The sequence below is a fragment of the Thunnus albacares genome, chromosome 1 (assembly GCF_914725855.1).
Source record: "Thunnus albacares chromosome 1, fThuAlb1.1, whole genome shotgun sequence".
In the NCBI taxonomy this organism is placed as follows: domain Eukaryota; kingdom Metazoa; phylum Chordata; class Actinopteri; order Scombriformes; family Scombridae; genus Thunnus; species Thunnus albacares.
Window position 1 is genome coordinate 2004983 of NC_058106.1, and position 25435 is coordinate 2030417.

Below are 25435 nucleotides of genomic sequence, written 5' to 3' on the forward strand. Positions count from 1 at the left end.
TCTACAATAAGGAGCAAGTTGTAGGGTGATGTAATTTAGGACATCATGTAGAATGGGACATATAAGCTTTGAGGCACTGTGCTCTTCAAATATTAGCAGCAAATCACTTAAAAGGTCTTGAGTTGTTGCTACAACACTACTGAAAATAAAACAATCATTTTGATTGGTCTATAGTTACCAGGAAGTGTGTGGTAAAACCTTCCAGGACATCAGGTCAGGCAAACTGCTTGGTAAGTGCTGCAACATATCGAATTTTACTTTTGCATAATAAGGGTGCTAAACCAAAAACAGGCTATTTAAAAATTTGCAGAACTGTATTATAATGAAGTGTTTTATGAAATATTTTAATTTTAATAGACATATTTGCTGAATACACATTGTTTTTTGTGAATAAGACATCTTTATCATTTTTATTTTTATATTAAGTATTCATTTTACCCTTTGTCTCAGGGCTGCCTTGGTTTCTTATTGACTGAGTGGACTAAAGGAAAATAAATCTTTCTCAGGGTTGACATTGAGTAGTAAATGTTTACATTTGATTCAGTGTGATATTTTTTCTTTGAGACCTATAAAAGTGTCTACTGCAGTCAAATGGAAAGAGTACCTCAAAACATCAATCTAGAATCAAATCTACAAATGTATTGAATTGAGAATTCATTATGAATCAAGGATCGAATCGATTTTGAATCACAGATTGTTTTGAATTGCGAATCGATTGTGAATTGAATCGTGATCCCAAGAATTCAAGTTGAAACAAATCATGAGATCTCCTGAATCATGCGCCCCTAGTTCCTTCACATCTGTGGAAATGTGACAAATCAGGACTACAAGACGAGTTCTGCTCCACACAGGTGGTTGGGGAAGTGGGGAAACAGTGTGTTGACATAACAGCTGGGGAGAAGGGAGAAACCACAACAGTGCTGGCAGCATTCAATGCTGTGGGCCAGTACAGCCGCACACTTGTCATTTTCAAAGGAAAATGGCTGAGGATGGAATGGCTGTATGGGTGCCCAAATCATGTGATTGCCAGTGTCTCAGAGAACGGCGAGCACTTCGTTGAGTGGGGTAAGCTGTTTGTGGCACAGCTGCTGAAGGACGACCTCAGATCTCATGCCGTCCTACTCAACCGCCACAGCAGCCATTCATATAACATGCCTTTAATCCAGCTGATGAAAGACAACAATGAGACCTCATGTGCTATCCATCACACATGACACATGTCCTGCAGCCAGCCGACAAGGCTCTTTTGAAGAGCCTTAAGCACAATTGGTATGAGGAAGGGAGAAAGTGGAGAAGGTAGACAGCAGGACTCAAGCTGCCAAAAACAGAGTTCTTCTCCCTTTTCAACAAGGCATGGCAGAAGACTGCCACAGTTAGGAATGCTTAGGCTGGCTTCAGGGGAATGGGAATGTTTCTCCTGAACAAAAACATTGTCCCTGCTGAGGTCTATGCTCCAAGTACCACCATGGAGAGGGCCGTGCCACTGCCACCCACTGTAGCACCTGCCATGCCACCCTAATGTGCCGTGCCACCCTCACGCGCCATGCCACCCTCTTGTGCTGTGCCACCCTCACATGCCATGCCAACTTCACCTGCCGTGCCACCCTCACGTACCATGCCGCCCTCACATGCCATGCCACCCTCACTTGCTGTGCAACTCTTATGTACTATGCCATCCTCACCCACCCTACCACCCTCACCTGCCATGCCACCCCGAGATGCCATACCACCCTCACATGCTGAGACGACTTTCAGCATGGAAGATCTGGGTGCAGACAAAATTATCATGTCTCCGCTTGATGATATCTCCTTCCTTCCTCTGCCAGCCAAACAGAAAGCTAAACCTGCAGCAGCTACCCCTGTAAGCTCTGTAGGAGAATGTATGGGGACAAAAGTGATCCCAAGGTGACAGAGGAGTGGATTAGCTGTCAACAATGCCATTGCTGGTTCCACAAGAGCTGTGGGGATGACCATGGCATAATGGAAGACAAGGGGTTTGTCTACAAAGACTGCGTATAATTTCACAGGAGCAGTAGGCTACACGCAGTAGGCCTATGAATGGTTTCATAACCAGTATTCTGGCTTGTTTCACTGGGCAGTTCAGCCCTTTTAAGTTTTAACAATTAAAACTAAAACCCAACTAACATAGTAGGATGAAATATGGTGAAAAGTGAAATATGAAATATGAAACATTTAAGAGGTTATGTTAAGGTTTAAGGTTAAATCATTTGTTAATTATTTTTGTATTCATACAACACCTGATTCCCTATTTTACTCTGTTCAACCCTTCTATGTTCAATTGTTCTATATACTATATGTTCAAATAAAAAAAAAAATTTGAACTGAAAATGAATGTCCCAGTTTACCTTACCAGTTGTCCCATTTTACTTGAACATGCCAACAACATGAGAGAAGGGGTCTTGGTGTGTTTGAAGGTCTGTAGTTTCTAAACAAGTATACTTTACAACATCATTTCAAAACAGAAATATTGCAGAGATCCGTGATAACTTCAGTGAGTAACCTTTTTTGATGGTCCTGGTAATTCTACCTGATTCCACCCTATTTTAGGTGCAGGTGCATCCCTGTTTGACATATTTCATGTCCTTAGTTTAAGTCCAAAATTATTTCCATTAATATTTACTTTTTGGATAACAGTGCATTTTTAATAGCGACCTCATCCTGCACTAGTGGATGTGATAAAAAAAAAATTCACATAAATTTCTTACAGTGGAACAGTGTGGGTGCATTATAAATTTTCTGAGTCCTTTCAGGCTAGTAAGTATGCCAGTTTTTGAAATTTGTGTCTGATGTTCCTGTGTTATTGACAATATGAAGAGCTCAAGCAACCTCTGTATCTGGGCTGGTAGAAAAACAAATAAGCCATAATAAGCCATTTTTTTGAAGGAAATTCCTGTGTTCATACAATCATGTTTATTGCTTATATTCATGAAATGACTGCTGTGACAAAACTGCCACTCAGTCATACTTATCATACCAAAACATCATCTAGACATCTTTTCAAAATTTATTGCAATTTATAGTTAAATAGTTAAAAAGTTCTTACTATCATCATGGCAGCCATGTCTTCAAGCTTTTTGCCCTGCTGCCCTGATCGCTTTGGGAACACCCTTAGCAGATTTGTGGATATAGGTCAAGCTGTGACAGAAACCTTGACTGTAGAGGCATAGTTGTGATAAGCTTGAGCTCTATGTTTATCTGAAAACAACATGAAACCAATTGTTAACAACACGGACCACTGACATATACACCAGACATTTGTTACACCAAAACTACACCTGCCAACCACATCACCGCATGCACTTTGTATGTTTAGTCATCATTTGATTTCTGCTATGGAATATTCCAAACCACATCCTAATGGAGCCAAGCATTAGTCTAACAGTTGCATATACCATCTACAGCACAAGAAATCACACCATTATTGACAGATTATTTTTACTTACATCCATTACATCAAAGAGAGCTGGCCATCTCTCTTGTACATCACTGATCATGGGACCATCACGAATATATTCTGAAAATATAGCAAAGTAAAAGTTGTCAGAAAGATAAATACTCAAGTATGAAAACCCAGAAAAAATACTTAAGTACAGTTAGAGATTATTTTCACTTTGTTACTTTACAACTCTGGCTAGGACCAATGTTTTGGATTAAAAACTGATGCCAAAGCCCAGGACTACTTAACTGATCAACTGAAATAGCCATCTGCAGAGCCCTGCCATGCCATTAACAGAGTGAATAAAAAGTCATATTCTTACCACAAAAGCTTGAGCCCACAGTAAATGCGCTGACTCCAGGAGACATGCACAGACTGTGAGTTTGCTTGTTAATCTGCAGCAACAAAGAGCAACAGAAAAAACCCTTCTACAATGTAAAACTGTATTTCTCCAAACACATATAGTATATACTAGAGGTCAACAGAGTATGTTTTTTGATAGCTGATGCCAATCTTTTTATAGCAGAGCAGCAAATGGCCAATATACAGTATATTTCTGCATCTCAAAATGTGAATGACATCATTGCTCTCTTCAATGTACAACTGCGGTCAAGCCAGCCTCCACTATGAATAAGACTAGGTCAAAACCTAGTATATGGCTGGACTGTGTATGATCAATATGTGAAATTGTGAAATTGTCATTTTGTTACAGGGATAGTCAGTGGTAGTGTCTATAATGTGAATTCCTGGATATTAAATGTTAATCTGCAATTGTTTGTATTGGTCCCCATAATATATTCTGGGAAAGTGTACTGAAGTAGCATATCACATGACATGGTTAAGCTTAACCATGTTTTGGTACATTTGCCTGGATTGTTTTGTTTCTCTGGCTTTCACCTAGACTGTGTACTGGCTTTTGGATTTTTGGCTTAGTATAGACTGTGTAGAAACTGTAACTCCCCTCGCAGTCAGCAGTCCAAAGATGGCAGACAACACAATGGAGACCACATCTAAGACCTCGTTTTCTCTACAAATGTTAAGAGAAGAGCTAAAAACATCCAGAGAAACAGTCCTGGCTCAGACACAACAAGCAATCACTAAGGAATGTAAGAAACTACAGGACAAACGCCTGGACCTAGAGAACACAAGACAAAACCCTCAGTTAGTGGCCATTAAAGAAGGAGCCAAAGAAAGTAACATGATCAAATTCCTTACTGAATTTTTCCCCGCAGTGCTGGGTACTGCTAGCTTCGATTCTCCTGTGATGATAAACAGAGCACATCGCACACTAGCCCCAAAGCCAACCGGAGAGGAGAGGCCCCATGCAATACTTGTCCTCCTGCATTACTACACAGATAAACTGAAGATACTGGATCTCACCAAAACGAAAGGCCGACTCACATACAAGGTACTCATCTTTCCAGACATGAGACTGGAGGTCAACAAATTGGGTGCCATGTTCAACTCAGTAAAAAGAAAAACCCTGAGATGCCAACATTACCAACAGCCTATTCTATCCAGCCTGACTCACCATCACAGTGGATGGGAGTAGACACTCCTTTGACTCCCCACAAGCAGCTGAGGATTTCTTTAATCAGAGGATTGCTAAAGTGGACTGACTTTCATGCAAGTAATGTCAATGGAAGTGGTTTGACATAAACTCTTATGAACAACTTGATAGGGGCTGATAATAGTTATTGGGTGATACAGCGCACTATAACAAACGTATCAGAGATTAAACCAAGACAGCCAAGCTAAATGATTCATTTTCTAGTTAATTTAGACTTTATACAATTTCTGTCAGAAGGCTGCAGACAACCTAAACATCATAGCTAGTATAATGATCCACTGAAAATAATGTCATCCATAAGGGATAATCAACAAGTAGGTGTGCATTAAATGGTTTTAAGACATGATGAGGGGCCAAAGAACCACCCTCTGTGAAGTGCCTTAAAACCGTTTAACGCACAGCTACAAGTTGATTATCCCACCTATACCATGGTCATTTGCCAACAATATAAAATAAAAGCATTCTCAAATTTTTGGTGAAAGTTTTGCACTCAAAATCGAAAGGTTATGAAGTAAGAGCTTACTGCTGTCATGACAACTTGCCACACTGTACTCACTGCCAGCCTGAACTGAGGCATTCATGTAAGTTGTCATTAAGCATAACCGCAGAGTATGTCTCCAAATCAGTGTTCTTTTGTTTTTGGTAGAGAAAGTTTCTGAATATATTAACTGCCCGTTTTGTTGCTTTTTTTTGTATTAATCTCATTCTTCTCTTTCTCTATCATTTGAAGCTCTTAAGGTGTCAGTTCCTTGTGCCGTTTTTCACTTGGTTTCTTTCTTTTCTTCTCCATTTCTTTTTCCTCTGCTGTGTCCCATTCTTCAGAACTTCATGACGAGTAAGCTTTGACAGCTGTGGGCTTTGATGTTGCTATGGCTACAGGTTTGGTAGTGGATGAATTTAGAACGGTGATTAAACTTGAGCCGAACATGTGCATTTAACGGTTTTAACACACACTTGCTGGCCAATCAGAAAAGAGTATTCATCCAGACCATGGTAGAAAGAATGATAATATATGATGTTACCATACAGTAGTTAGATACACCAGTAAGCTGATCCATTGACAAAGGTTTTGTCTTTCTGTTTCATTAACACAGTCAGAGTAAACAGGCTCAGAGGAATGCACAGTTGACAGATACTCTGGACTTGTGATAAATAGATAAAGAAGAGAGACTAAATATTTATTCATTCATTTTCCTTGCTGTTACTTGCTCCTGCTTTACTGTAATAGTTAAATTCAGTAAGAAACTGAGGTTCAGGAGTTTTACACAGTTATATGTTAAGGAGGAGCTTATGAAACACATCTTATCCTTTACAAAACCAGATCATAGACAGAAGTATGAAGGGGTCCTTTAAGACTGGTGAGGAAAGTGTGGTGCAGTTTGTCACCTGGAACTGTAAATGCTTGAACGGAGCTATGAAACCAGATAATATACTGGCTCATCTAAAGAAGATGGGGCCAGAAAATCAAGCTCATAAACAACTACATAAAAATTGGGTTGGGCACATGTTTCATTCCAATTTTAATTTCAAGTCACATGGAACTGCTATTATAATTAATAGATATATTCCTTTTATTCCATCTGATATAATTTCGTACTCAAATGGTAGATATAGTAACTGAGAAAATCTATAATACCCCAGTTACGCTGGCAAACATCTACTTTACTTTTATTTATTTGACAATGACAGCATAATAGCTTTGGAACTTCAACATATAATTATGCACAGACATCAGAAGCAATGTGTTTAGTGATTATAGCGAAACGCTAAATTACAACACCTGTCCACAGGAGACTTTTTTTTTTTTGACAATGGTGTCACCTCATTGGTTTATTTATCCACTATTTTTATTGTGTTATTATATAGTGATATTATAGGTTTTATAGTTGATTGTGAGGCTTGTGACCAGGTAGTGATGCAACATGACAGGTGTGAGAATATAATAGCATGCATGTAGAGCTGGGCTGTGCTGAAAGGCAGATACTTTCTGATGAGTCTGAAGCAGTTGAGATTTGATTTAATCTATGCCCCCAACCATGATGATGAGAAGTTTATGTATTCAGTGCTATCTTCCTTAAGCAAACCTTCACATCCACAACCTCATTCTAGCTGGGAACTTTAACTTTGTGATGGATCCAGTATTGGACAGATCATCAAACAAACAGCAATCTTTGTCTAAGTCAGCCAAACTGATTCAGAACTTTGTGAACACAGCTAATAAAATAGACCTTTGGAGATACATACAACCAACTCAACAAAAATAGTCTTTTTTCTCTCAGCCACACAATTCCTTTTCCAGAATTGATTATTTTTTCATAGATTCTAAATTACTTTCAGCAGTAAAACATACTGATTATGAGGCCATTGTTTTATCTGATCATGCCCCACTAAAACTGCAACTATGCAGAACCTGGCAAATGGACAACAGTTTACTATCCCATGAAACACATACTGAATCAAAAGATATCAAATACTTTTTTCTATATGCAAACTACCGAAATCCCAGCTGTTACGGTGCATCTCACATCTCATATGTTATTGAAAGCACTGAAGGCTTATATTCGTGGCCAAATCATCTCCCACTGTGCACAACTGACCAGAACACAAAAAGAGAAAAGACAAAAATTAATTGAACCAATTTCAGAACTAGATCAGCAGCATGCAGTCAGCATGCAAAATCTCCTACTCCTGAATTACTTGCAAAGAGGATATCTATGCAAACTGAATTTATTCGTCTCTCCACAAAAGAGATTACTAAATTAATAAATAATTCCAGACACAAATATTATGAATATGGGGACAAAATAGGAAAATATTTGGCTCATCAGATAGGAGTATTTGAGACATCAAGATTAATAACTGAAATTTGCTGAGGTTCTGGCTGTATAACAAAAGATCAGTTAGAAATTAATCAGGAATGTAAACAATTTTGTTTTTGATAGTCTGAACATCCCTAACATCAACAAGGGAGATAAAAAAAAACTCTTCCTATTACTTTGGAAGAGGTTATTCTAGCAGTGTGTAATTTATGTTGGGTCTCAACCATGTGTTCAGACAAAGGCATGCCTACTTGTAAACTCTGAAGCCTGACCATGAGGCCGCCTTTGTCCTTTAATCCCTGAAACAATGGAAGAGCGCCAAAAGGCTGCTCACACAGACTACAACTCCCAGCCTGCCCTGCAGTTCGCACCTTGGAGCAAGATCTGGGAGAGCCCCAAACTCTCTCATTGGCAGAGACGTCCTAACACCACAGGAAGTTCCAGCGATACAGCCATGACATCACCTCAGCTATAAGTACCAGCTACACAGATACACCCATTGCCTTTCCATTGTAACCATGCCACAGGAAGTTCTGCTTTCCCTGTGAGCCATTTTACTAAAGGAGGTAACCAGCTTTCCATTGTATTTCTCCTCGCCGAGTTTGAAGATCCTCCCCTTGCTGGACAAGATGAGACTTCTCCCTGTGTTCAACCAAGCATAATTACCAGATCCAAAGAAGATCCACTGCTGCTGCAACCCAGCGTTCTCTTGAAAAGGATTTCTTCACGAAGACACGGAGAACTTCTATACCCCGCTGCTTTCCGACTGAGTCACGTCTCCTGTGTTTCCTCGCTGCCCACTGAGAAACCAGCTGCTGCTAACCCTCGAGGAAATGAGTTGCTCTCTTACTTGGGTCACTTTCTGAACCGACCCAAGTAAGCTGTTTAAGTCTGGGCAGAGACAGTGTTGTATTGTGTTAGCTTTACTGCTTGTTAAGCTTTATTGCTACTGTGTTGTGAATTGATGGACTGCTGAGTCCTTTTGTTCTGCTAAGCTCCGAGGAGCACTGATGCTTGCTGCTTGTTAAGTTGTAATTTTTGTTGTCCCGCTCAGGACTGCTGTTTATTGTGCCATAGTGAGCAAGAAAGCAGGTTGGTTTGTCAGTCAACAGTCCAGACAACATGCATTACAGACTACCGTCCATACGTGCGCTTTTCTGTGTGACAAAGCAACTACTGCTCTTTCCCCATGGTCAAGGGATTCTACCATGAGCCAGCATTTCTTTCACCTTTCTCTCTGTTGTTGCTAACCCTGTTTACATGCACACATACACATAAACACCTGCACCCCTTTGCACATCTGGTGGGCAGATAATGTGGGACACAGCGGTGTTCTGCCCCTCGCCATCTTATCACCAGATGAGTGTATTTGATAGCACACATGCTGAAATGGGTGATTGCGGAGTTGCTGACCTCTGGCCAGCACCATCTACCTTTGTCTCTAACCAAAACACCGCAGTCACATCCACTATTTGATTCTTGCATGACATGATTTCCTCCTGTTGTCACATCCACCATCTTGACTCTCGTGGGATGTCATCATCCTAGATCATGTCCGCCATCTTGTCACTCACACACACACACATACACACATATACACACACACACACACATTCGCCTGGATGCATGTTTAATCGTGTATAGCTGTTGTTTTTTGCTTAGGTAGTGTTAGTACCATCTTTACTAAACACCAGTAGGCTCAGTGAGCTGTGGCCAGGAAGCAACAGGTTGTGTCTGGGCAGCAACGAGCTGTTGTCGGGGAGCAATACGCTGCCGCTGGGGAGCAACAGGCTGTGTCTGGGCAGCAACAAGTGGTTGTAGTGGTTGATGGAGGCAGCTAGCCATCTCATTAGCCGGAGAGCTAATATCTGCAGGGTGTTTCTAATTGGATAGCACCGCTTTTGTTGTGTTGTTTTGTTGTCATGCTGGTCATTTATTGACGTTAGAGGAGAGCGTCAAGGCACTCGGGAGTGTGCAAAAACGTCACCTCCCTTGGATTTTCGCTGAACATCCGGCCTGGGTTCTTCACATAGAAATCAGTCCACAGGCTGTTACAGACAACAAGCGTACTACGCACATGCGCAATGCAGATTTTCACGCAAAAACAACGCGAGGAAGACCAACTTCCGCTGCCAAGGTCATATGATTTCTTTTCAACTATGGAGGCGGAGGTCCAAGATTTCTGCCTCCATGTCTGCCATTTTGTCTGCATCCAGGTCCCTTTTGGGTGGGGTTGCGGTGCAGAAAGGTCAGTTCACCTTAAGTAAGCCTGGTCAGGTCAAGCTAACTCATTGTTGCTAACTTCAGGGCTAACCTGCCTCCAGCGGTTGGTGAACAAACAGATGAGAGCTGCAGCATTTATTTACTGACAAACTGTAGCCTATACTGTACATTTACTGCAAGATTGACAATCTCAAACTCATAATTCTGCAGAGGCACCACTGCAGAATGAATATAGGAGAAACACTGTACATTTATATAACAGTTATACTCACCACAAAAACTTCAGAGTGTGAGGCTGGCGGTGAGCTGCAGTACCAAACACACACACACACACAAATCGCTGCATTAGTATTAGCATTAGTATAGTCTAAATATAACTTTAGGTGGAGACACTTCTAATCCTGTTATTTTGAGAAAAGATACATACCCACCACAGAACTTGAGCCACAGCAGACACACTATGCACGTCTGACAGCCATCTGCAGCAGCAACAAGGGCAACGACATTAAAAAAACAAACAAAAAAGCCCACTTCTACAATTCAAAACTATAACTCACAAAACAAAAGTGATATATCATAAAGAACACTGCATAAACTATGGATGGGTGTTTTCAAATAGTCACAAAATTGTTAAATATTACATAGTTTATGCAACTATTATTACATAGTTTATGCAACTATTATAAAATCCCTTGTTTTTTACAGGGTTTGGTAGTAACACCAGAGCCTTAAGTACCTCCTATTTTGCACAGGCATGTAAAGTTTCATTCTGCCCATTTCTAGCAAAAACACAAGCAATCTAACACCGGCCCGAAATGTAAACATCCCTATTAAGCCCACCAAATCCGCTTTTCAGACATTTTTAATATATAATGCTCCAATTTAAGTGGGCTTAATGGGTACCTAACGTACCCTTTAAGAATACAAACTTGTTCTATTCAAATCTGTAATCTCTTAGCTCTCAATAGCTATTTTCATTTTGTCTCCACTTCAATCCTATGGCCTGTAAATGGCATTTGAAATGGGCATGGCCAGCCATTTTACTGTGTTGTCAACGCAGAAAAAGCTTAACTTACAACATGTCTTCTTTGGAATGTAGCCAAAAAACTATTTATGAACAAAATCAAACTATACTGGAAATTATTCTCAGATACTTCATCTTTCAATATGTGTTATTTTGTCTGTATCTCTATCCTATGGTGTGCTGTTGGCATTTGAAATTGGCCAAAATTTCTGGTCCAGCCAGTTGGTTGAAAGTGCAGATGTTTTTATGAAGGACCAACTGACTGAAAGAAAAACAGTTTGCAGGTTCAATACTAATCTTCCAAGGATGGTAAATTAGTCAATTTCAGGATTTACAATTAAACAATAAATGTAATTGATTTTCAAATGTTAATCACATTTAGGCTAGTAGTTTGAAAACATTGTAGGAACACATTTTAAAACCATTGTGGAGTAACATTAAAACATACAGAGTCATAACATCTTGAAGCTCATTATCTCATCTTAAACTAAAACTTCTCTGAAAAGTAAAAATTAGAAAAATATTGCTTATGTTAGGATAATATATAGGCCTGTCCAGAATGAATTGACCCATTTAATATCAGTGATATTTAAATATGGGTATTAATTATCTGATTTATTGAGCTGATTCATGAGGTGAGGTTAAAATTAGGGAAGAAAATGGTTCAAAAGTCAAAAGGGACAAAATCCCCATTGAAACACAATCAAGTAGGCTTAGTGGGAGCAGGTGGGCTTAAAGGGAACCTCAGTGAATTTATGGTTAAAAGAGAATATTTTATTCTACACACATGACATTAAAAAAACAACTATATGAAATAAATCTTTACATGGTGTGCTAACATAACATGAAGAGTATTAATTGATCATGTAGAGAAATAATTAGCTGTACTCATTTATATCCACCCCAAACAGTGTGATTTTTTTGGTAGCGTCCCCTTTAAGCCCACCAGATAAAAATGTTAATCCAAAAATAAATAAAGATAAACATACACATTTATTATCTATTCAACAGTATAATAATATAAACTGCATACAAAAATGTAAACTATACATACTTATCATGCTTTATGTCATTGCAATAAACCATACCATGCAGCTACTGTATTGATGCAGCATGTGGTCTGTTTGCTCGCATGCTAAAACTGATATTTTGATTTCAAAAGAAACAGTATTTTTGATTCAAGTAATATTCTAACATATTTCTAATTCAAACATAACAATTGAGTATTTACCAAAAATAGGAGTAGAAATATGCAAAAAATAGTATTCTCTGAGGATACCAAAACCACCAAAGTTTTTTTGCAACTTCATGTGCAGCAGGTACATGTCACACATATGCTTCGATAATTCATTATTAACAAATCTGATTGACTTACAATAAAAAGTGTCATTTATTTAACAAGCAGCTTCATTGGAAGAAACATCAAACAGCAAAAAATTATAATGTGTTTTTTTTAAATTTGACTCAGAATTTGCAAGTGGGCTTATATGGTACCAGGGTACGCATGACGTAAATTTTTCAGTAGAGGGTGTATGTATAGGCTCTGTGCGGACATCCACGTACCTCCAATTCATTGTGCCTTGCACAGACAAGCCCACAAGGTCACAACGCCGTCTTCCTGTAGACGTTGATCTACTCTCCATGTGAGGAATATGTCCTCCAAGCGAACTCCAGAGAGTAGTATAAACAGAGCTACGACACATCTGTCGTGTCCGCAGCTGTCCATGTACACATCTTCTCGGGAGCAGATCTGTGGCTTAAGTCCAACCGGTCACAACTTCAGCTGGCGTTTCTTACTGAGCCTGCTAACTTGGCAGGCCTCACAAACTATAAGCCTACTGTTAGCCACCTTAACGTTACGTACTACCCAACAATGTCCTTAACCTTCAACACAAGATATATAACTCAGTAGCCTACCTTTAACAGCACAAGCCCAATAGAGTAATCCTCCAACTGTCAAATGACCACAGCAAAGCATTCGCACTCCTCATTGACCAAGGCTAATCCCAATGATACGCTAACTATTATTATTTACAAATGCTAACTTAACAGTAATGGTATCTGCTTGGAAATTTTCACTGAGACAGACATAGTGATTAAACAGTGCGAGAGCAAATAACCTCATGGCAGTTCATTAACTTACGGTGGTGACTCTGAAGGCATTATACTACATGGTTACACATTAGCCAGTATTCAAATTTATTCCAGCCATCCATACTTACCAAGTTGAGCTGAATAATGGCATGACCATAGACATGACAAAGCAGCAAATAGGTCTGTCTTCTTCAAATTCATTGTGTGCCATGTGTGATTGCACCAGGCACCGAGAAAAATTAGTATTGATACTTGATTGTGTAGTTTTGTATTTTGTATAATGTGTCCTGTGTGTATTTTTTGCTTTGTACTGTTTGTTATTGTGCTATTATATGATTTAATTGTAAGGGACTGCAGATGAAAATTAGCTATAACCTAACTCTGGCGCAGTACATCAAATGTTAACATTTACATTTAACACTGTACATGGTCCCAATAAATACAATACAACAACTCACTTTATCCCAACATTTCCTAAACAAGTTCATGTACTCTCTCTGCATACAATGTAGATTCTACACAATGCTATTACATTTTGCCTCAGAACATGAAAAAAATGTGTAAAATGCACAAAACATACTTAGATAAATCCAACAAATGGCCAGTCTCCTTTTTTCAGTGTATTTATGAAAAGCTAAATTGTTAACTTGTTTCTGACAATCTTCGGCATTGTTTTGTGTTGTTAATTGATTTACAACCATAAATGCATACATTTGCATCAAGCAAGCATATCTTACCCACTCCCATGTTGATAAGAGTATTAACACATGAAAAATGTCCCTTTATAGTAAATTTTGAACAGATAAAAAATGTGTGATTAATTTGCAATTAACTATGAACAGTCATGCAATTAATCACAATTAAATACAACCATGCATTGAACTGTGCAGGATGTTTCCAAGCATCCAAGCAGATCTGAATAATGACTCATTATTGGTTTGTATTTTATCTCTGGACCAAATACAAACAAGAGGAAACACAGTGCATTGCATGCCTTGTTTGAGGTCAGTATTTACCTCATCATTTACCTTTACCTAATCATTTTGAAAGCATAAAATGATCATAAATCTGCATTTCATCATGAACTGCATCTCCTGATGAAGATCATGTGATGTGGTTGGAACCTCAAGAAAAAGCCAACCTTGAGCTAAGGTTGTTTTGCCACACACACAACCACTCACTAATAACTTTGATAATCAGTGACGTCATTTATCACTGAAAAACACCAAACGCTTGTCATTTCTGTCTTCTTCAATGTGAGGACTTGCTGCTTTTTTTCTGTCTTATATCATTGTAAACTTTTGGTTTTGATACTATTGTTCAGATAAAACAAGATATTTGAGGACATCACCTTGGACTGTGAATAGGTGTGAAGGGCTTTTTTCATAATTTTCTAACACTTTATACAGTAACATAAAATGATTAATCATAAAAATAATTGAAAGATAAACTGATAAAGAAAAAAATCATTAGTTGCAGCTCTAGCTGAATGTATGAAATCCCTTATCATTACTAAGCAAACCAATCATCCCAATTTTAGTATATGATGTGTTCCTGATGTCCCAATGGCGCTGAGCAATCAGGAGAAAGTTGCCTGAAGATACCACTCTGAAGCAAGCACCTCCCCCTGTTCTCCAGCAGGGAACATTTGGTTGGAACATTTGGTTTACCAAATCTAAGATTAACAACTAAACTCAAGCAAGCAAGCAAGTGCAAATGGGACATTCAGTAGTTATATATGTTCATTCTACATTCAACTGTACATATCCAATAGCACATGGACACTTCATAACATCACTGACTGTTATTATCCAGGGAAGCCTGTATCACTGCACTAACAAATGGAGAACTGTTGCCTGTGTAGTGCAGAGAAAGAAAGACAGAAAGAAAGAAAAAAGAAGGAAAGAAAGAGAGCCAGACAGAGGAATTTGAGAGCTTCTTACCTGCTTCCCTCACATCCTGCACAGCTGCTGTAGGTAGGACAGCTCCCAGTCTGTACTGAGGAACCGCTGCAGAAGAGTGGGCGGTAAGTGAGGAGTGGAGGAAGGGTGGGAAGTTAAATGGAAAGGCTAGGGGGAGGGCAGATGGGAGGAAGGGGGCAAATGGATGGAGAGCGGGGGAAAAGAGTCACTGGTGGCTGCTGCATCCCCTCTCTGCATACTGAGCTCCACGAACAGAGCAGAGCGGAGCGCCACACATCCCTGCTCCACTCGTACTGCCTGCGTGTGTTCGCAAGAAGGATGCAGCAAGTGTGTACAGCACCATATCTGATTACTGCCAACTGGGGGTGAGAGATACACAATTCAGTGAGAGACATGTATGCATGTGTGTGTGTTCTTGTACATGTACTTTCCAAAACCAAATGTCTTTATAGAATATAGAGATAAATAAATTTAATGTTTTGCATCATCACTTTTACAAGGAGGTACAGCATTCTGAGTTGGATTTACAGTTTAGGATTAAAAATAGGTTTAGATGTGTAAAGTTTAAACCTGTGTTAAAGGATGAGTCTGATGATATTTTTATTATTTTTTTGTCATCAAATCTCATGGATAGATCCAAACCAACAATGAATTGATCTATTTACTAGTATTGTGTGTGTATCCAAAGCTTAATGTTTTTTATTCCTCTGTGCCATGGACCTCCATTGTTGTCCAAGATAGATTATTTCTTTGTTGTAACAATGCTTCATGGCAATAAATCTTATATCATTGGAAAGCCTGTTTATTTCCCTTTTAAATGGTGCCACATTTGTAAGGAACATGCATTTGTGGGATGAGCAGCAAAGCTGAGTATGTGGGTTGTGTCCATGAAAAATTTGCCAAATCTTCTCTGCCAATGCCAAACAGCTTATTTTACTGTTGCTATCGACTCTTGTTTTGAGCTTCTGGTACCCCCAGGTGCTGCCAATCAGGTGCCTGATTGGCAGCACCTGTGAGCATGGGCCCTGCTGCAGTGGTCAGTAGGTGTCTGCTCCAAGAATCAGCATGCCACGTTTGACTGATCTGGATAGGGCCCGTGCGATAGGGCAACTTCAAGCTGGTGTTCCGCAAAACCAAGTTGCAGCATTATTTGGAGTGAGCCCTAGTACCATCTCCAAAGTGAAGGCCAAGTTCCATATAATGGGGGATGTCAGAGAAAGGCCGCGAAGTGGGCGCCCCCAGAAGACGACACCCCAAGAAGACCGTTTCCTCACCCTGTCAGCACTTAGGTATCGTAGGCTGTGTTCTACAGATTTGCAGTCAAGGTTTGCAGGACGATATGGCCAACGGCTCTGTGCCCAGAATCCAGAGCAGACTGCACGCAGCCAATCTCCGGTCTCATAGGGCTGCCAGGAGGCCTGCCATGACTGCCCTTCAGCATCAGGCCCGTTTGCGCTGGTGTCGGCAACACGTGCACTGGAACCTGAACATGTGGAGGAACGATGAGTCCAGATTCTGCTTATGGCAGTTGGATCATACGGTCAAAGTGTGGAGAAGACGCGAAGAACACTATGCTGATTGCTGCACTGATAGAGTAACATCTTTTGGTGGCGGCAGTGTGATGGTGTGGGGTGGCATCTCCCTCACTGGAAAAACAAGGCTTGTCATCATTGGAGGCAATCTCAATGCAGAGAGATATTGAGATGAGATTCTGCAACCAGTGGCAATCCCATATCTCCACAGTCTGGGACCAAATTCTATCCTCCAAGATGACAACGCTTGCCCCCACAGAGCGGGGTTTATCAGAGACTACCTCCAGAATTTGGGAGTGGAGAGGATGGAATGGCCTGCTGGCAGTCCGGACCTCAACTCCACTGAACACAGCTTGGGGATGCTGTTCATGCCAGAGTGACCAACACAACCTCGTTGACTGACTTGCAACAAATGCTGGTTGAAGAATGGGATGCCATCCCACAGCAGTGTGTGACCAGGCTGGTGACGAGCATGAGGAGGAGGTGCCAGGCTGTTGTGGCTGTGTATGGTTCTTCTACACGCTACTGAGGCTCCTGTTTGTTAAATGAATAAATTGTTAAATTGTCAATATGTCTTGTTTCTTTAAAGTTCAATCATCCAATCAGCCAAACACCAAACAAGACTCAATGGCAGAATAAGCTGTTTGACATTGGCAGAGAAGATTTGGCAAATTTTTCATGGGCGCAACCCACATACTCAACTTTGCTGCTCATCCCACAAATGCATGTTCCTTACAAATGTGGCACCATTTAAAAGGAAAATAAACAGGCTTTCCAATGGTATAAAATTTCTTGCCAAGAAGCATTGTTACAACAAAGAAAGAATCTATCAAACACAAATTTCCTTACTTTTTGTGCTAAGTGTAGTTTAAAAACACAACCGAGTCACACTGTTGCACTGGGTGACATGTTCCTTCTCTAGACAGGTAGAGTACTTTATTAATACCAAAGGGAAATTACAAAACTATGATCACACACACTGTAGTTCATTTTGATTCAATCCCACACACATTTTTCTGCTGCTGGAAATACAGCACCAAATGTGTTTTGTTCCGCAGCTGAAGATAGTCCTCAACAAAAGCAACTATTTTCTCTTGTTTGAGTAACACTTGTTAAAAACTGCAGTGACCAGCTGTTTCAGGAAACTACTGAAACTATATATTTGTGAGCTGTTTTTCAAGATTTACTTATTCGGTAGGAAACAATGAGCTTGGGGGCTGAGAGCCACAGACAGGGTAGGGAAGTCAGAAAGTACTGAGAGATGGACAAACACATTGTTGGTTTGGATCTTTTCATGGGAAAAAATAGAACAGCACTAACCTTATCCATTAATCAATGTTTTTGATATCAGCAGCGAATCAAGTGATTCTGTGTCATGTGAAAGGGGTTGCTTGTGTCAGTGAATTTAGGTCATAGTTTGAGTTTTTAGGCACATTAACTTTATGATTCAGCCTCTCCGCTCTCATTGGCACATCTTTCAGTCACAGCAGGCAGCTGTTCTGGTGTAAATGCCCTGATAAACCCACTGTAGACTGACAAAGTGGCTGGTGAAGTAGCCAAGCATCCAAACCAGGGAGCTAGGTAAACACATAATGATCAGGGTGGATGTCTGCTTTTTATTCTGTTGCCCCTGTCAAATAACTGAAGTCTTGGTTGTAGATTGGTAAGGACAAATTGCTTCTATTGGCCAGTTTTAGCCTTATTAAATTGGAAAATCAAATTAATTAAAAAATGGGATATCCACCACTTAGCCCTCCCAGTGCATGCTGGAACAGGGTCATGAGGGTTGGGGACTGGATAACTAATATATGCTTTATAAAGAACTGGCCATCAATACTATACTATCCTAATATTGATCAAATTCAGCATGAAGAGATTTTTATTATTCAAGATCAGAATTACTTTATTTGTCAACACATAGAATACAGATGTGGCAAAAAATATTGGTACCCTTCCACCTTTTAAAAAAAAACAAACAACAAAAACAAAAACTAGATTTTCTCTGTATTAAGTCGAAACTGACAGAAGTATATAGTATCTATCATTCTTTATTTCACAGTGAATATAACAGAAACTTTGCTTTTGATTTACAACTTAACATATTATTTAATACAATAAAACAAATGAAAATGGCATGGCCAAAAATTTTGGTACCCTTAACTTAATATTTTGTAGCAAAGCCTTTGGAGGCAATAACTGCAGTCAAGCACTTGCTGTAACTCTGACTAAGGCCTCTACACTTTTCCATTGATAGTTAGGCCCACTCTTCTAGAACAAACTGCTCCAGTTGTCTCAGATTTGAGGGGTGTCGTCTCCCACCTGCAAGTTTCAGCTCTTTCCACAGATGTTCAATGGGATTCAGATCAGGACTCACAGCAGGCCACTTCAGAATGGTCCAACGTTTTCTTCTCATCCACTCTTGGGTGCTTCGTGATGTATGTTTGGGGTCATTATCCTGCTGGAAGATCCATGGCCTGTGACTAAGATACAGCTTTCTGACAAGGCTCCAAAATGCCTTGATAGTCTTCTGATTTCATTGTGCCCTGCACAGATTCAAGGCACCCAATGCCTATGGCAGAAAAGCATCCCCAAGGGCAAATGGTGCATTACTTTAATAAAATGCAAGGGTACCAATAATTTCAGCCACATCTGTAAATAAGAGTAAAGTCAGATAAACTTTATTGATCCCACAGAGAAGTTGTGGTGTCATAGCACCAGAAGTACAAAAAAGATGCAAAGTATAGATAAGGAACTGAAAAAAATTTAATACAAAAAGGTGCGAAATATTTTACACTTAAACATAAGTAGTATATGTAAAATGTTTTGAGACAAAAATGATCTCAAATTAAAGGATAGGTTCACTATTATTGAATTCTGTCTTAAACAAAAATTGCACTTGAGGGAATGGAATTGGGAGGTTGATAATATGACTTCAGTTGTCAAGTAGCTATCTTTACACAGAGTAGAGGTAAATGTATAGAACATGCAAATACAGCTAAGCATTATCTTTAAAAAAGCTAAACAGAGATAAGCAAACATAAGCTAAAACTAATGCAACCCTGCCATAAATCCTACAATCTTCAAGGTTATAATGTTTAGTTTTTATTGTATTAGACTGCGTTAGTTTTAGTTCGGTGTACCTAATAAACTGGCAACTGACTGTATATCTATATACAGGTGAAAATATCACTATATACTGCATATAAAGGATTTTGGTCTGGTTGGTATAGGTTATATTATGGTAGACTACCACTTTTTAAGTCAACACTGCTGTATAGAGTTTTGAAGCCAGTAATATGAGGAATTTGACTACTGGAGAAAACCTGTGTAGACTCAGGACCAAAATCCATTTAACAACAACTTATTAACATTTATCACTGCAGACTCAGTAGCTCATTAGAAAGTGTAAAACCCACAATAATCAATGAATGGCTTAAAACATTCACAACTTGGTAACCCATTTTTGTTTCTTAGCAATGGCTTGAAAAGCATTATTAAATGATTTATTATCATTGTTACAGGTCAAACAACTTTAAAACATACAGCAGTAAAATAAAATAGAAAAAAACTTTCACTTTTACCTGCTACAACATTAAAGCACTACATGTAAATATATTAATAAAATGTTTGATACTTCAAGTGCATTTTGCTGATACTCTGTTGCTTCTTTTGCTAAGTAGAATTTTTAATGCAGGACTTTTAGCTACTTGTAATGGAGTATTGTTATCATGTTGTGTTTATGTAAGTTAATTATCTGAATACATCCTCCACATGCAATAAACCCATTACTTACAATATATAAACCTTTATCAGAAAGTGGTACCAAAATGATTTACAATTTTACTGAATGTACTCATATTGTAACGTTTTCAGTGGCAGGTGGAGCTTGTCATTTTAAACTTCATCTGAGCAAACTAGTATGGTTATATGAAAAAGAGGTCCTGTTAGATGAACTCAGGTTTTTGCCTCTGAGAGGGTTGCTGCTGCTGAGCCCCTAAATGAGGAGCTTAACCCACACTGTTCCAGGAGTAGTGATCGACAACGGGCTGCTTTCAGTGGCAGAAGACAGATCAAGTAGAATATCTTAACAAACATACCAACCAAACTTAATACAGTACAGCATTATATTTCAAATGTCATACATCTTGACAGTACATTCATCACTGCACCAGTTACACTGTAGACTATAACATTAATTTATTCAAGCAGCCCTAAAATCTCGCGGTGCTACCATTCAGACATCTTGCATTTTAATAAGTCCGTTCTTGGAGGGAATTTTCCTAAAATATACACTAAATATAATTTCCGTACAAAAGACAGGCTTTCATCAGTCTGTTGCATCCAAATTATTTTTTCCTCCGCGTTAACGGATGTGAGGCGGTTGGACCGAGCCTCGCGTGCCAATCCCGCGGAGTTTATACGGTCTCTCACGGGGCTCTCTCCAGCCGTATTGTGCGTCATCTCCATTGCTGCCGTTTTGTTATTTTTCTCCGTTGAGGAAACATGGCAACTCCCGCCGCGGTCAACCCGTCCGGTAAGTCAGCACCCAGTCTGTTATTGGTGTTTACTAATGTTATATTACAGTAGAGAAAAAGAAGCTGCGTTTTGTTCAGACTTGCAGAAGAGGGTCGAAGCCGCCGCCAGGCCGCCGAAGCCTGGCTCCAGCATCCATCCCCCTTCCCCCACTAAACTGCCATTCACAACACTGCTATTCTTTACAGATTTACGGCAAACTTACATGGCCGAATGTTAAAACGACTTGGTTGTTGTGTAATTATTTGCATTCACGCCCCTTTGGTATCGTATATTTTGGCGATGTTCTTCTCGGTAAAGCTAGCTTAATGCGTTCATCTCGCCGACCCTCCGCTTTCCTCACTCTCAGTGATACAAAGGTTATTTTGCATATCATTGCTCTGCAGCACTGCCCTTGTTATATGTTACTTCGGAGGCTTTTTAACATCTGGAGTAAAAATGAAGCGGGGATGACAGTGTCCGCTAGATTTGTATTTCTCTGTTCCTCGCCTGTTGATTCCATATTGTATAGAAACGCTTGAGAGATGTTCGTCCTGGTACACCGCGCTCATGGACCACGGAATGCCAAACCGTATTTAAAAATGAGGCAATTTAGCAGATTTTTACTTGAAGCTAGAGGCACATAGTGAAGAGAACACGACTGAAACATTTCACCAACCTTTCAATATAGTTTTGTAATCCGGCATACAGCCACAAGGTTACCAAATGACCTGTATTTGAATAATGTCTTAACTTTCAGAATCCATGCTTTTCACTCATTTCTCACCCTCCCGTACTAACAAGTGAGGGCACTACAGAGTTGCGTAGATCAGTAATTAAAATTCAGATTTAGTTGGAATGATTGGTGTTTGGTGGTTCACATGTTTGCCGATTTAATGTATTTCAGTGTTAAGATGTAATAAGTTTTGCATGAAACTCTACGTGCTATGTATATTTCCTGGTAAGCTAAGAAACAGTAAATTCTTAGATTCATAAACGGAGTCTGGCGTGATCTCTCAGTTTTCTCTGAGTGGCTTTGCTCATGTGAATTTATGTTCAGTTGAATTTGAATATATGTACATTAATAGAATCACAGTTGGCCTTTCTTACCTCCAGAGAAGTCAATGTAACTTTAGTAAATAAATTAAACAAATATACTGTAACAGTCTTGCGATCATTACTTTATTTCATTTTTAATGACTCCAATATGAGGTTCATAATAAAGCAGTTTTCAAACAATCCAGTTAATTACTTTAATACGCTCACTGCCATAACAATACCAGAAATGGATTACAATTGAATTAATTAATTAATTGTACAAAATGTACTGAAGCAATGTACCAATGCAGTTGCATGTCACTGTGGACATTGCTTAAAATTGTTATTATAAGGCATTATTATAGAAAAATCATGGTATAAATGATACCGCGTGGCGTCCTTTGCTTACAGCCTCTCCAAGTAGGACTTGAGGAATATGTGGGTGAAAGAAAAAAAACACGAAAAGGATCTGTCCAAATTGAGAGGGACAGGAAAAGTAATTATTCTTGTGTAGAGGACACAGTCTCAGAGCTTCTGAGACCTCCATATGAAAACAGGTCAACCATACTCTACCTCACGCTCTGTGTCACTTCATTGGCAATGTAAATGAAAAGGGAATATAAATAAAGAACTGGCTGGTTATTGGCACCTTGGCTGCATACAGAGTGTTGAGATTAGGTGTTGGTTGGAATGAACAATGAACAGAGGAGAAAATAACCCTGTCAGATAATAAAGGGCCACTGTGAGAAGACAAACCAAAACCCTGCCTCCTTTTCTCATGTAAAGAACTTGCTGTCTTGTCAGTTGAGATGAGGGTCATACTGTAGCCAAACAGCTACAGGCCTGTAACAAACCTATTGCTTTGATTATGATCCCTCTGCATGTTATGCTTGTTGTAATGTAAAGACCCACTCAGATGTTGGGTGGAAATGTGCAGTGAGAGCTACGTGCAGCTCCTCTATCCAGTGATGACACCCAGTTAGAATTAAGTCAGGCCTAATGCTGCTGCTGCTGTTGCTGCTGTAGCCAGAGGAGGACAAAGTTAGCCTACTGATCCAAGACCAGCATTACCGTTTCTCCTGGCATGCCAGTACCATCAGGTGCGATGATCTCAGACCAGATCACTGGGGAAGTGGGAACGCTGTGTCACTGTAAGATTATCTCCAACTGGCTGTCACCCAGATCCAATTGGTGTAAGAGCATGTGAGACATGACAAGTGAAATGATCTAATGAGGGTTGCGTGTCTACAGGGGACAAAGATGATTTCAGGGTTGTAAAATATACAGGAGGTATAGAATACTATCAAGTATTGAAAGCTAGAAGGAAATGCTGATTTAAATAATAGCTTTGTTTAATGCCTAAACACTTAATTAATCAAGTAGTCATCAGATCAACAGGAAATTAATCCACAACCATTTTGATTGGTGACAAGTAATTTATCAAGCAAAATGTGTAATATTCTCTGATTCTAGCTTCTCCAACGTGAGATTTTGCTGCTTTTCTCTCTTATCTTGAACTGATTATTTTTGGGTGTTGGACTGTTGGTCAGACAAAACAAGACAGATGTCAAAAATGCCCATCGCAATTTCCCAGAGCCCAAGGTAACGTCTTCAAATGTCGATTAACCTGAAAAATAATCGATTCAGAGCAGGATTTCTCCTGGCCCCAAAATAAGGCAGAGGTGGTACCTCATAGTTTTAGCACACGTGTGCATGTCAGTCTTCCAATACCAGTAATTGGTTGTTGATATCCGTGTTTGTCAGTTTCTCTTTAATCTGCCTAAACATTTCAAAGAGCACAATTTCAATTAGGCTACATAACCTCCAAGTGATGTAGCTACCACTAGTGCTTACATAGTTTACAACTCCACAATCCAACTTTAGATTTAAACATTTAAACAACAAATAGGAGTGATGGTGGATTTGAACTTATCTCCAAAATATGTTCAGCTATTATGAAAAGATGATGCCAATGTGGGCCTTGCCCTTGACACTATAAAAGCCTAACCATTGCCAAGATAACATCTGTTGGGTCTGGGGGTAATACGACTGTTCTCACTATATGTTTGAGATTACATTAAATGGTTTGATGAATAACAAAAGGCAGATATGACTGAGGCAGATATGAACATAGCTGCTAGAACAGTGGAAGGGCGCAAACAGTTACAACTAGGGGTGCAACGGATCGTAGTTGATCCGTGATCCGTACGGATCGCCCCCCCCCTCCCCCCCCACAGTTCAGCACGCATGTGAACTGCGGATTAATTGCAAAATGTAATGTCTCATTTAAGACAAAGTAAACAAACTGCTGTAAGTACAAGTCATGGACAGACAGCGTGTCGCTAGCAGGAATTTAGAAGAGCATCGACCAAACCAGCATTTAACGGGTCCGAAGTGACATCTGCAGGTATAACATTATTCACATGATGTTTAATGTGCTGCAGATGACCAGCTAATTAGCCTTCTAGCTGCAAAATGACGTTAGCGATGAATGTTTGTTTGGTGGCTCGTTCAACAAACTGAGGTGCAAGACAAGACGTGTGTTCATGTTTGTAAGTTATAAGGTCATAGACTGCTTTGCTTTCTTAAATGAATTATTCAATAATACCGTATATAAGGTGCTTCACTGCAAATAGCTTACTGCTATGTACTGCTAACCATGATAACCCAGTGTTGTATAAGAACATAGACTAACTTATCAGTGATAACAGGGTTCCTGCCAGTGTATTGCAAGTTGACCCCCCCCACACTTTAAACACTTTAGTTTACAACTACATCATCAGTCGTCTGACTAAATATTGATAACACATCAATCCTTCCTCTCGTGCATGATCATGCCAATGTGTTTGTAAAATCAATGCTCTGTACACAGCTCTACTATGAAATAAGATTTTACCCATTTTTAAATACTAAAACAAAAAAAAATCAATATGTTAATGTTCATATTGTGGCGGGCCGCCACAAGTCAATGAATGTATGGGAAAGCTTGCATTTATGATTAGAACATCTGTTTAGTCAATCACATTTCTATGAAAGCATGGAGTGCTACACCTCATTTTAGGAAAGCTTGACAGTGCGTTTATCTGTTTATGTAAGCTGTGGTTGCTCTGCAAGACGGCTGGACTTAGTTGTTTTTATTTTTTGTGGTCTTGTCCTGTTGAAATGTTACAATATTTATTCTCAAAGTTCTCAAAGTTTTTGTACATACCAAAGTTCAACGCCACCCCTCTTAAAACTTTTAAGA

General features: G+C 39.5%; 2 protein-coding genes across 5 annotated transcripts in view; one reads left to right on the plus strand and one right to left on the minus strand.

Annotated features, from left to right (window-relative positions):
• LOC122979582 (cortexin domain-containing 1-like) overlaps window positions 1-15451 on the minus strand; it is a 43134-nt gene extending 27683 nt beyond the window's left edge. Inside the window, exons 1-6 of one of the 3 annotated variants that reach the window (XM_044347185.1) lie at window positions 15131-15451; window positions 10497-10548; window positions 10342-10375; window positions 3780-3852; window positions 3465-3535; window positions 3065-3216 (exon numbers count right to left, since the gene is read on the minus strand). The gene's annotated coding sequence lies outside the window, so the exon portion shown is untranslated. The remainder of the gene's footprint in view (window positions 1-3064; window positions 3217-3464; window positions 3536-3779; window positions 3853-10341; window positions 10376-10496; window positions 10549-15130) is intronic. The other 2 variants (XM_044347266.1, XM_044347357.1) reach the window with 2 other exon arrangements.
• A 4840-nt stretch (window positions 15452-20291) lies between these two features.
• arnt2 (aryl-hydrocarbon receptor nuclear translocator 2) overlaps window positions 20292-25435 on the plus strand; it is a 97151-nt gene continuing 92007 nt past the window's right edge. Inside the window, exon 1 of one of the 2 annotated variants that reach the window (XM_044347479.1) lies at window positions 20292-21175. In XM_044347479.1, coding sequence (XP_044203414.1) covers window positions 21145-21175 — 31 coding nt within the window. In that variant the 5' untranslated portion in view covers window positions 20292-21144. The remainder of the gene's footprint in view (window positions 21176-25435) is intronic. The other variant, XM_044347559.1, reaches the window with a different exon arrangement.